The 12,054-nt window shown below is 53.1% G+C and overlaps 4 protein-coding genes across 5 annotated transcripts; 2 read left to right on the top strand and 2 right to left on the bottom strand.

Annotated features, from left to right (window-relative positions):
• Positions 1-1,846: 1,846 nt before the first annotated feature.
• Positions 1,847-3,953, bottom strand: AA0111_g7010 (hypothetical protein; the record flags this gene model as incomplete). Of its 2 annotated transcripts, none has more annotated exons than XM_028653297.1 (3): positions 1,847-2,343; positions 2,394-3,387; positions 3,435-3,953. In XM_028653297.1, 3 exons carry the CDS (start codon positions 3,951-3,953, stop codon positions 1,847-1,849), a joined length of 2,010 nt encoding a protein of 669 aa, XP_028505445.1. The 2 variants fall into 2 exon arrangements, with proteins under 2 accessions (XP_028505445.1, XP_028505446.1); XM_028653298.1 differs by having other exon boundaries at positions 3,435-3,905.
• Positions 3,954-5,481: 1,528 nt separating this feature from the next.
• AA0111_g7009 (hypothetical protein) lies at positions 5,482-5,888 on the bottom strand (the record flags this gene model as incomplete). Its single annotated transcript, XM_028653295.1, has 3 exons — positions 5,482-5,544; positions 5,598-5,658; positions 5,719-5,888. The coding sequence occupies 3 exons, from the start codon at positions 5,886-5,888 to the stop codon at positions 5,482-5,484; spliced, it is 294 nt and encodes a 97-aa protein (XP_028505399.1).
• Positions 5,889-6,641: 753 nt separating this feature from the next.
• AA0111_g7008 (Eukaryotic translation initiation factor 3 subunit A) lies at positions 6,642-10,070 on the top strand (the record flags this gene model as incomplete). Its single annotated transcript, XM_028653294.1, has 4 exons — positions 6,642-6,679; positions 6,735-6,963; positions 7,016-9,387; positions 9,437-10,070. The coding sequence occupies 4 exons, from the start codon at positions 6,642-6,644 to the stop codon at positions 10,068-10,070; spliced, it is 3,273 nt and encodes a 1,090-aa protein (XP_028505400.1).
• A 443-nt stretch (positions 10,071-10,513) lies between these two features.
• AA0111_g7007 (hypothetical protein) lies at positions 10,514-11,734 on the top strand (the record flags this gene model as incomplete). The annotated part of the gene is made up of 1 exon (XM_028653293.1): positions 10,514-11,734. The coding sequence occupies one exon, from the start codon at positions 10,514-10,516 to the stop codon at positions 11,732-11,734; it is 1,221 nt and encodes a 406-aa protein (XP_028505396.1).
• Between the last annotated feature and the right edge of the window lie 320 nt (positions 11,735-12,054).

The raw sequence follows: 12,054 nt of genomic DNA, 5'->3' as shown, positions 1-12,054 counted from the left end.
GGAGAGTAGCTATGTCTTGTGTATGTTGATTTGCAGCTAACAAAATTAATACGACTCCTAAGGCTTCTCTTGAGGTTTTTGAACCAAGTTGCTTGTTTGGATATCGTTGCAACTTGGTTCGAGCAGCGTGGTACTTGAGAGATTTGTCTCGATCGATCAATCAATCAATCAATTAATTAATCAATTACTAAGATGCGAATCATACACAAACATACACTACCCGTTCGAGCATGTACATTGCATGAAGTTGCTGGTGGATTTTTTTGGGAGCATATACGGGCAATGTACGATGTCTTTCTTACTTTAGGTGTATGTATCTTGAGGACTTTTGTTTCCTTTTTTTTTTCTTTCTCCAGATGGATCTTAGTGTATGTTTGGATTTATAACGAGGGATCGAAAGAGGAGAGGAGAGAGAGAGAAAGAGAGATCAATAGTGCGGCTGTTTTGGCCTAGTTCGATGAATGAAGAAAATAAAAAGAGAGAGAACAGAGTCTGTTCTAGAGGTGGTGTAGGCTGGGTGTGTACTAGATGAGGTTTATGTTTTTCACGGCTCTTGTTAGTGTTCTTGTTATTTTGCTGTATTATGTTGAGTTTAGATGTGTTATCGTGTAGAGATCAGCATACACATCAAGTAAGTTAGGGAATTGTAAGTTGAGTAGCAGAGTAGAACAGAAGGTAGAGAAAGTAAAGCGGCAGAATTGTTTAGTGATGAATACGAGCGAGGTAATGGCATTTTTATCCATTAAGATGGATTGTTTTAGTATTATGTTATCGAATTATTGTTCTAAAGAGCACTTTTCTACTTGAGAATAACAAGACCTTATCTCAAGCAATTTTCTCTTGTCTGCAAGAAGAGGTTAACAGAAGGTAAGTCAATGAAGCTGTTTTGTATGTATATGTTGTATTTCTATATACTTCCTTGTGCATCAGAATAGATAATGATTTTAGGCTTTTGTATTTTACCTTCGCTCCAAATATGTGTATTTTGAAATAGGTATAATAACACGGGCACTTTAAAAGATGAGTACAAGATTCGACTAGCACGCAGAGAAGAATACTAATATACAAAGGTTAGTATAGAGAACTGTTGGTTCCATGGTTTCAAATATCTTCGACTACAACATCCGTAATTACTCCTATCTTGATAAAACGGCACGATGTCCGTCGAATACACATCAACACAGCTAGGGCTTCATATACACAGACAAGCGTCAATCTCCTGATCAATAACAACCAAGTTGCTCAAGAGTGAGCTCTCAAGCAGAAAAAAAAAGACGATGAATAATTTCAAGACATTCGAAAACATCTCAGTATACCACCCAGAACCCGCATTATCTATACGGTTCTGGCTCAAATGTACTCTGTTCGTGTTGTACTATGGCATCTACCGTTCAAACAAACACTCGTATACCCCCATCTCACCACCTACAACAAGGTGGAGACAAGATATAATGCTTACCTCCTAAAAAGGCAAGCAAGCCAGCGAGCAAAGTAAGCAAACAAACAATTGAATGCCCATCTTATGCATACTACTACTACCATACTCTTTCCTCACTCCCCATAATCCGATTGAACCATCGAATAAACAATGTAGCATCTACAATAAATGCAACATAGGCCCCGTCGCGGGTTCATGCTACGCCACAAAAACCGAGACGTCGGTAAATTGCGTCGACTATAGCGATTTGCTGTCTTTGAAACGGAAGCAAAAATTGGTTCCGTAACGTAGCATGTGGGGAATAGATAGTAGACCAGATGCTCAAAACCTGAGCAAAATGTCAAGGTATAGAACAATTGAGGAAGAAAAAAAGAAGAAAAAACTCATTTCATCACCCATAAATCTTCGTCAAGTTTCGTTCTCGGTATTCGGGCTGGAAGACGGTTCAGCTTTTAGCTGGGCAGCTGCTTCGGGTGTCGCTGCCTCTGACTCTGTCCTCTTCAGCGCCGCGAGCTCTTTCTTCAGTGCATCCATCTCTTGATCTTTTTTGTTGATCAAGTCATCCCGCTCGGATACTTCTTGCTTTAGCTGTTTAATGTACTCTATGGCGCTTTCCACCTTGGCTGCCTTGGAGTTGTTCGAGTTTTGCGCGTTGGTCTCAGGGCTTTTGGCGTCTGGGATGGCACCGAGCTGCGGGGAAGGGAGGAGCGCTTGCATTTCTTGGAGGGCCATGTTGATGCGGTTTCGGCGGCCTTGCTCGGCGATCTTGTGAGACGTGCGTTTGGAGGTAAGGTTGGTGGAGAGTGATGTGGGATAGACAACGCCGGGGACTGTGGTGCCATCGAGGATGTTCTGGTAGTTTGACTTGGATGCCAGAAGAAGGGCGTGGGTATTGTCGGTGACGCCTGCTGAAAGTCAGATTAGATCATGTAATTGGGTCTAAGAAGACACTTACCACTTCCACCGTCGGGCAGTAGAGGCTTTATGCTGGGCGAGATCTTAGGCCTTAGAGCGGGGCTGACAAGATTCGAGCTGACGCTGTTCCTTTTCTTGGGATTGCGCGCTGGCCTCAGGTCTTTCTTGCCGTTAGTCATGGAGAAGGCTGGGCTTGTCGGGGTCGACATGGCGTCTAGCATCGGACTAGGCCTGGCTGACATGGAGGCTCCAGGTGTGCTCAGAGGATTCAACTTGGGCGTTTTCCGTACACGGGACGTGTCACCATCCTCATTCCGTATCGCTGTGTCCAATCTTGATAGGCCCGGCCGGTCTAGAGAAGCTTCTGGCAGGGTAAGGTCTTCCAGCATTGGTGGTGCTTCCTGAGAGCCACTAAAGTCGGGCGAGGGTTGTATCCGCATGAGGGATGCTGGAGTGGCTGGAGTACCGTTCTGGCTGTTGCGTTGGGCAAGCATGGCAGGAGAAGCTGTTGAAGAACTGGGCTTTGGTGGCGGTCGCATCTCAGACAGCATAGGCTCGGGAGATATAGAGTCCGTCTCTGAGCTCTCACGAGTTCTTGGCACATCCAGCCCGTTGGTGGACGGACGTATTGACCGCGCTTCCTGCATGAGTTCGGTGACCTCCTTGGGTGGGATGAGCGAGGAAACGGTTGCTTTTCGCCGGTTGGGTTTCACAATGGGGGACTGTCGTACGCGGCCGTTGGCATTTGCCCGTGGTGCGTTCCTTTTGTTGGTACTCCGTAGACTCCTCCTTCCTTGCTCCTGTGAAACCATGGCAGGCTCACCCAACATATCCATATCTACATCGATGGGCGAATGTCCAGTGGAACTCCCAGACGTCGTATTTTGCGACTGCTGATGCGCATGCTGATGGCTCTGGGCATTCAGGGCGGGTGATGTAAGTGGGCTGAAGTAGGCTCCTGGTACAGTGAAGTCGGGAATCTGGAAGCGCGCATCGTGGGGCGTCACTGCGGGCGAAACTAGTGGGGTAAAGGTCTATATGGGTCAGTGGGGTTTTGTGGTAGCTTCCAAATCCGACATACCGCATCGTCCTTGCGCATATGGTATCTCTGGTCGAATAGCGACTGGTGAGGGTCCAATTGCGTGAGATAGCGATGAGGGTCGCCATGCATCTCTATGCTATTAGGCGTGGGCGGGACGCCCTGGTGTGGACGGTATATTTGGTCCTGGGCCTGGGTGAAAGCTGGCGTTCCGGCCTGGCTGTACGCGGGCATGCCATAGTCAAAGAAATTGTTGGTGGGCTGCGACATGCCATGACCACCCAAGTTCTGGACCTGCTGGCCTCCGTTGGCGCCATCACGGTGGTCCTGGGGAAGTTGCGGGGGATACTGGCCCTGGAGATGGTGGACATTGAGCGACTCGGTCAGATCGGCGAGTTGATTGCCATTAGAGGCGGGTCCTTCGTGACTGTAACCGTCAATGTTGAAGTGCAGGTCTAGATTGTCGAAGTCGATGAATTCAGCGCCGGCGAAGTCCTCTGTAGCCGGGTCCATTTGAAAATGCTCGGCAGCGCTCCAGGACTGTGCCGTCGAGCTGTTCATATCGTCGCCGCAGGACCCCGGGCGGAGGGGAGAGAGAAAATTGCCGTCGCGAAGATGGGCGCGGGTGGGGCTACGCGGAATTGGGACCGGGTTGCTGCGTCTCTTTACATGTGTTCTCTCTGGTGCGCGTCCAAGGTGCAGTCGCGTTTGGCGACAGTGCAGGTGGCTGGCAGTGACTCTGGCGCCGCTCTCTCCACTGAATACTGAAGAGAGTGTCGTCGGGGTCAGGACGAGGCACTGCACGAGAAGAGCCCGGGAGGTAGACCCCCACGGTGATTTGATAAGACTGGGGGGGGGCAGTTCGCCCGCGCACGTCGAATTCAGCGCGGGTTACAGCCAACTGCGGCTTGCAGAACCTGGCCTCGCGTCCTCAGCCTATTATCATGTGTCGCCGAAGCATTCAGAGACCCGCCCACCTGACGTTCAGCCTTCACTCGGATCGTCATGTTGGCCGCGTGGTGTTGACCAGAGTCTCACAGATGACTTGACTCGCGCGCGTGGGATGCATGCAGCAACCTGAAGTGTGCCCTGGAGTACAGCTGCAACAAAAGCTACTGCGCAATATCCTCGTCATTCACTCGATTCACAGTGCTGGGCCGCGGTTCAGGGTCTGCGCAGGTGCAGCGATGAATTAGGCACAGGCTGGATGCAAAAGGCAAAGATGGGCGGTATTTTGGTAGACATCAGAACTAGTCGGCCAATAGTGCGGTCCCGCATACATTCGGCCGGGGGAGGCGTAGGCGAGCAGGCCAGCTGCGTCGCATTCGTTCGCTATTGACATGCATCCTGGTACGCTATACATTACCTCGACATGGTCGCACCAGTCAGCTGGTCGTGTAAACAGCACACGGTGATTGCTTCGTCCTGCAGCCACACGTGAAGGTGTCTGGTTGGATGGAGAGAACCTTTGTTTTGGCCAGGTCGATTGGGCTGTAGCGCGACTGACTACGGCTGTTTGCCGGTGGAGCGCGACGCCATGGTGATGCGCCTTGTTAATCTCGTTTGCCCTAGCAGCATGTAGCCACCTACCCCTTCCAGCAAGTTCCCGCCTGTCCAGATCGCCTCGACAGCTCGAATCGAGGCTCTCGCAATTGTTTGTGTTGGAGGGAGGAACTGATTTACTGGAGCCATGCATCGTGTGTGAATTGATAACCGATTGAAGAAAATATCTCATTGTCCAAAGTGAAGAAGTGATGGAGAATGAATTATGAGAGTGCTTTTATCTCGTGATTGTAGAACCTAGAAAGCCGCCGTGACCGACTATAAGAAAAGACTGAAAACCCCCGCGCGCTGCGCTGCAAACATCAACAGCAGCGAGCTCCGTATCCGAGTAATTTACACATTGCTGAAAAGTACATGGCCCGTCCGATTGCCTCGCTCCCAGGACTACTGCGCGAGACTTGGCCACACCGGGTCCTTGGGTATTAATCAACCTCCTCCTAAAGGGTAAAAGAAAACAGACTTTGCCGTCAAAAGGGCCCCGCACAACGCCGGTAAAGGACATGACCATCTGCATCTTCGTCGTCGTTTACATTACGATGCAGCAGCCGTTGCTTTGTTGTGGCGCGTAGGGGTCGTCGCGCTTGTCAATCTGGACGTGTGTTAGAGCGGCGAACAAATAACCTGAGGCGCGCGTGTACTGACCGTTCCCCATCGTGACGGTACCATCCAGTCTTTTGGCTCTTTATCCGTGAATGCAATGAGACTGCCGGTCGTGGTTAGCCGTGTTGTGCGCGGTATCAATGCGACTTGGTCCTAAACGTACTCTAATGCAGCTTCGGACACGGGTATCCTGCGGCGCTCGAGGTCCTCCCGCAGGCGCTGGTTGAGTTCGGTGAGGCGTCGCAGCTTGAGCTCGGCCATGCTCTGCTTCTTGCTCTTGCCGTCGCCGCCGGTCCGGATCTCGTAAGGGGCTTGAACCATCGTGGCGGACATGGTGCGCGTGGTATATTAGGGGAATGCGATGGACGTGATGTTGTTGTGATGGTGGTGGTGGGTGTAATTACGGGGGATGCGTCGTGGTGCGACGTGAGTGTTGCGTGTCGGGCGTGCGGCGTGGATAGGGTGAGCTGGGAGAAGGGAGAGTAAGGAGCGAAGACGGCCAGCCGGGTGAGCCTGCCGCCGAGTATCAGCGCGAGAGCAAGGCTGCTGCGAGGGCGTTGACGACGGATTGCTGAGATGGGGCGACAGGTGAAGCACGCGAAGCAGGAGAGGTGGTTGGAAGATGAGGGCCCTCCCCTTGATGGGTCAGTTCGTCGGGCCCCAACGCTTGTGGTATAGCGCCATATTGGGTTTAACGAGCGCTTTGTCCTCACTCCCCCCCCGAACATGCAGCCAATCTCCATGCCGCCTGTAATTGACGCAACAGGAACGCAGCAACGCGAGGGCGACTGACAATACAGCAGTCGGGCTCGAGGTCGCCTACATACATGATGTTGCGCCCCGCTCGAGTCTCCTGCGCCGCCTCTGGCGTCCGCGTGCATGTGCGGGGAGTCGGGCGTGAACGAGCCGGGAACTGGGAATACGCTCGCTTAGTAAGGCAATACCACAACCTTTTTGCAGCAGTGATTCCATCACCGTGTGAGACGTGCACCCACATCCCAACACCAAGCCCTCCGCTGTGTCGCCTGCTTGCTATAAAGCCCATCCGACTCGCGTAGTTGGATCCGCGACTTCAACTTGCCCAGCATGGCGCCTCCACCGCACTCCAAGCCGGAGAACACACTGTGCGCCCCGCCTCGATGAAGCCGTAGAGGCAACAAACCCACTAACTCCGCCCAGTAAACGTGCCCAAGAACTCATCGGAGTCGAGCAGCAGCAGGCTGCCCTCCAGCTGCTCCACGAACATGTCACCTCGAAGCGCACCCGCAACAGCCCCATCGCCTCACTCGAGCCTGTCATGATCCTGTTCGTCGAACTCTGTGTCGACCTACGCAAGGGCAAGCTGGCCAAGGATGGTCTGTACCAGTACAAGAACACGGCCCAGAACACAAATGTCGGCACTATCGAGGTAGGGCAGACCAAGGGAAACATGGCGACTCCCCCGGGCTAACACGCTGTAGACTGTCTTCAAGCGCTTCATCGAACTCGCCGAGCAAAAGGTCACAGAGGCCCAGGCCAAGGCAGACGAGGTCCAGTCCTCGCTCGAGCCCTCTGACGACAAGAACGTCGACGACCTGGAGGCTACCGAGACGCCCGAGTCCATCCTCCTCTCCACCGTCTCCGGCGAGCAATCGCGCGACCGCACCGACCGTGCCATCGTCACGCCATGGCTCAAGTTCCTGTGGGAGACATACCGCACTGTCCTGGACATCTTCAAGAACAACGCCCGTCTGGAGCTCATGTACCAGTCGACTGCCCACCAGGCCTTCCAGTTCTGCTCCAAGTATGCCCGCAAGACCGAGTTCCGCCGTCTCTGCGAGCTGCTCCGCAACCACTTGCAGAACGCCGCCAAGTTCTCTTCCCAGATGCACGCCATCAACCTGTCCGACCCCGACACCCTACAGCGCCACCTCGACACCCGCTTCCAGCAGCTGAACGTGGCCGTGGAACTCGAGTTGTGGCAGGAGGCCTTCCGCAGTGTTGAGGACATCCACACCCTGCTCTCCTTGAGCAAACGCCCAGCCAAGAACATCATGATGGCCAACTACTTCGAGAAGCTCACCCGCATCTTCTTGGTCAGCGAGAACTACCTCTTCCACGCCGCCGCATACAGCCGGTACTACAACCTCCTCCGCCAGTCCGCAGCGGCCGTCGCATCGGGTCAGAGCCCCAAGAAGGACAACCCCGCTGTCACCGAAGCCGACATGACCAAGGCTGCGTCCTTTGTCCTCCTCTCCGCTCTTGCCATCCCGGTCATCAGCACTTCCCGCTCCCGAGGTGCCCTTGTTGACGTTGATGAGGCGAGGAAGAACAAGAACTCGCGCCTTACCAACTTGCTCGGCATGTCGCAGGCTCCTACTCGTGCTATCCTCTTCAAGGACGCTCTCAGCAAGGGTCTGCTCAAGCGTGCCCGCCCTGAGATCCGCGACCTTTACAACATCCTTGAGGTCGATTTCCATCCCCTCTCCATTTGCAAGAAGATCTCCCCCATCTTGTCTCAAATCGGTGCTGATGAGGGTATGGAGAAGTACGTTGGCCCGCTCCAGCAGGTTATTCTCACCCGCCTGTTCCAGCAGCTGTCCCAAGTCTACGACTCTGTTAAGATCGAGTTTGTGCTTGGCCTTGCCCAGTTCCCTGAGCCTTTCCACGTCAGCGCAGGTACCATTGAGAAGTTCATCATGAATGGTTGCAAGAAGGGCGATCTCGCCATCCGCACCGACCATGCCACTGGTGTGCTCACCTTCGACTCCGACGTTTTCTCATCGGCCAAGGCTATGCACCCTGGATCGGGTGCTGGATCCGCCGAGATTGAGTCCCGCTCTGTGCAGCGTCTTCAGAGCACCCCGGCCGAGATTGTACGATCTCAGCTCACCCGTCTTGCCAAGTCGCTCTTCGTCACATGCCAATACGTCGACCCTTCGTTCAACTCCGAACGCCAGCGTAACAAGGAGGCCGCTCTTGAGCGTGCTAAGGAAGGCGCCGAGAAGGAGCACCAGGAGATTCTCACTCGCCGCGACATCATCTCGCAAAAGAAGGAGGCTGCTCTCAAGGCCCAACAGGCCAAGGAGAACGAGGAGCAGACTAAGAGACTCATCCGCCAGCAGCAAATCAAGGATGAGGAGGCTCGCCGCCTGGCCGAAGAGCAGAAGCAACGTGCAGACCAGCGCATCAAGGCTGAGCAGAAGCGCATTCAGCGTGAGGAGATGGAGAAGCAAATCAAGGAGCTCAAGGCGACCACCAAGGTTGATATTGAGCTTCCTGAGGACTTGGACGATCTCGACTCGCAGAGGATCCGTATCTTGAAGCTTCAGGCTCTCGAGAGGGAGAAGAACCAACTCGGCGAACAACTCCGCATTGCCGGCAAGCGTATCGATCATTTGGAGCGAGCCTACCGCAAGGAGGAGATCAAGCACCTCAAGACCGACTACGAGAAGCAACAAGAAGAAGACCTCGCAGCGTACGAAAAGGCCAAGGCCGAGGAACTCAAGGAGTCCGAGGAGAGGCACAAGGCAGATGTCGAGCTTAAGCATCGTCTGTCGAGGCTGGTATCTCCTTACCAGACTTTCGTCAAGACTGTCAAGGAACAGCGCAAGGCTGAGTTCGAGAAGCGCCAGAAGATTGCACAGAAGGAACTTGAGAGCAAGAAGGCTGCTCGCGTGAAGGAAGTCAAGGAGCGTATCGCCAGGGAGAAGAAGGAACGCGAGGAGGCCGAACGCCGCCAGCGTGAGGAGGAAGAGCGTGAGAGGGAAGAAGCCGAGGCCAAGGCCAAGGCTGCGGAGGAGAAGGCGGCCCATATTGCCGAATTGAAGGCAAAGAGGGAGCAAGAACGAGCGTCAGTATTGCCCGTTGCACTTATCCAGTCACACACTAACATTTCACAGGGCCGCTGATGAAGTAGCACGTCTCCAGCGTCAACGCGAGGAAGAGGCGTTGGCAAGGCGGAAGGCTGGTGCTGGTGCCCCCCGTGCTGTTCCAGACCGAACCTTCTCTCGCGAGCCAGCTGCTGAGCCTTCTTCGGCTTCTGGCCCACCAAAGATCGCCCTTCCTGGCGGCAAGCCCAGCTGGCGTGAGCGCGAGGCCATGAAGGCCGCTGGACAGGCTCCTCCCCCTGCCAGCACATCACCAGCACCTGCTCCTGCAGCCACCTCTCCCGCCCCCGAGGCCGAAGCTTCCAAGAGGAGTGGATACGTCCCCCCAGCTCTCCGCCAAGGAGGTGCTCCTGGAGGTGGATGGCGCGAACGTGAGGCTAGCGGCAGCGGTCGGGCACCTCCTGCCCGTGCCGAGCGTCCTGAACGCACCGAATCTCCTGCTACAGGCGGTCGCTACGAGGCTGCTCGTGGAGGAGACCGATGGGGGTCAGACAGGAAGCCTGCATCCCCCGCTAACGCCGGTGGCTATGTTCCCCCCGGTGCTCGCGGCGGCGCACCACCCCGTGAGGGGGAGGGGGAACGACCTCCTGCGCAAGCACCAGCTGGTGGAAAGTACGTTCCTCGTCACTTGAGGGACAGGCAGTAGAGTTGGTACATATGACACGAACGACCAGTACAGAAGAAGACCAAAAGCAAGGCGTCCCGTTTCTTTTTCCTTTCCTTTCTCACTACGATTGACGACATGGTCAACGATGGGGGGTTATATAGGAAGGGAAGATATGATGGCATAGGAAGCGGGGGGCGTTTTTGCTTGTTCTTCCTATTTTCTTTCTTACCCTTTTTCCAGAGCTGGGCGGTAACGAATATGGACCTACAGTGTGTAGTCTTCATGAATGCAGTTTTTGATTGTTCATATGTTCAGAATTATGGTTCACTTGTGTATGTGTGTATGTGTGGTTTTGTGGTTGGTATGGGTTGTGTGGTTTGGGCAGGTACATGCCTAGGTATGTTTTGACTTTGGATTCGATACACATCCATCTACCCCGCATCTATATTCCCACAAAATCCGTAGCACACAACACCTTCAACATGCGACTCATACAATTCTTTGACAACGGTGATTACTGCCTTACGAGTCGCCCTTCAGAGATCTCTCCAGAGCCTCTAGATGACAAGCCATTCTATGGCATCCTTTCGCACAGATGGGGTCCTGCCGGAGATGAGATCACGTTTCAAGAACTGATGGATGGTAAACGCAGATCTATACGCGAAAGCGACCTTGCGCGTGTTGGATTTCGCAAGCTTCAATTCTGCCAGCAGCGGGCTGCCAAGGAAGGCCTTCGTTACTTCTGGATAGACACATGCTGCATCAACAAGCAAGATCAGTCTGAGCTGTCGTATGCACTAAACTCCATGTTCCACTGGTACAAACAGGCGCTTCGATGCTACGTCTACATGAGCGATGTCGCATGCACAACAGGTGGAGAAGCTGTTCAAAATATGACATTCGAAAACAGTCAGTGGTTCAAACGTGGTTGGACACTGCAAGAGTTGATAGCGCCAACGTCCGTTGTGTTTTACTCTCGCGAGGGGACGTACATTGGTAGCAAGAGAAGTCTTGAGAAGGAAATCCATCAAATCACCAAGATCCCCGTCAAAGCTCTCCGAGACAGCAGCTCCTTGAGCACCTTCAGTGCAGAAGAACGCTTCAAATGGACGCACGGTCGGAAAACAACACGGCCAGAGGACATGGCATACTGTCTACTTGGCATCTACGACGTCTGGATGACGCCCATATATGCCGACGGAGATTGGCAAACGCTGAAAAGCAGGGCGATTGAGAAGCTGAAGAGCGAGATTAAAGATAAGAGAGGGAAAGAAGAAGTCGTCGTCATTGGTGGTGCGTCATGGAGTGATTTGTCGGCGATTAGCGACCACAGACTACCGGAGCTGGATCAGGATATTCGTGAATACACAGCTTGGCTGCTCCAGCAAGGGTACTCCCCAACGACAAGCCACCTTACCGAGACGTCGACCAATGCAGGCCGGAAAATGAGGGAATTACTTGGTAAATACGATGTGGACTATAATGATGATTCGGGTCTGCATGGAAGGATTACGACGTGGCAGGAGCCTTGGAGTCGATTTCTCCATCACAAGTCGAGTTTTGAAAGAGTGAGGGGGTTTTTGGATAATCGGTGGTGGATTGGCAATGGTTCGGAAGATTGCCATACTGGAATTATGGCGGCCAAGACATTGATGGGGTTGATACTGTGGAGGGATATAAAGGACTTGAGACAGTCGTTATAGATCTAGTTTTAATTTTTTCAATGATGTAAGTTTTGTAATTTGCTTGTAGATGTGTGTATGTGTGTATGTGTGTTTTTGTAGTTGTTATAGGTTGTGTAGCTTAAGCAGGTACGTATCTGGATACGTTCTGATGAGCTTGCGACGTGCATCCAGGCATGGGTTCTTGTTCGATGCTCCCATCTCGCCGACGGCGCTTGGTTCTTGTCTAGGGATAGTATGATCTCATGGGTAACCTAGATGATATCTAGGGTCTTCGTGTCTTACTGAATCAGCTTCCCTATCGATGTGCTTCATCCCCTAAGCGAACAAGTAAGAATTAA

This window comes from Alternaria arborescens, assembly GCF_004154835.1.
Source record: "Alternaria arborescens strain FERA 675 chromosome Unknown contig_15, whole genome shotgun sequence".
Classification (NCBI taxonomy): Eukaryota; Fungi; Ascomycota; class Dothideomycetes; order Pleosporales; family Pleosporaceae; genus Alternaria; species Alternaria arborescens.
This window is presented reverse-complemented; position numbering and strand designations above follow the sequence as displayed.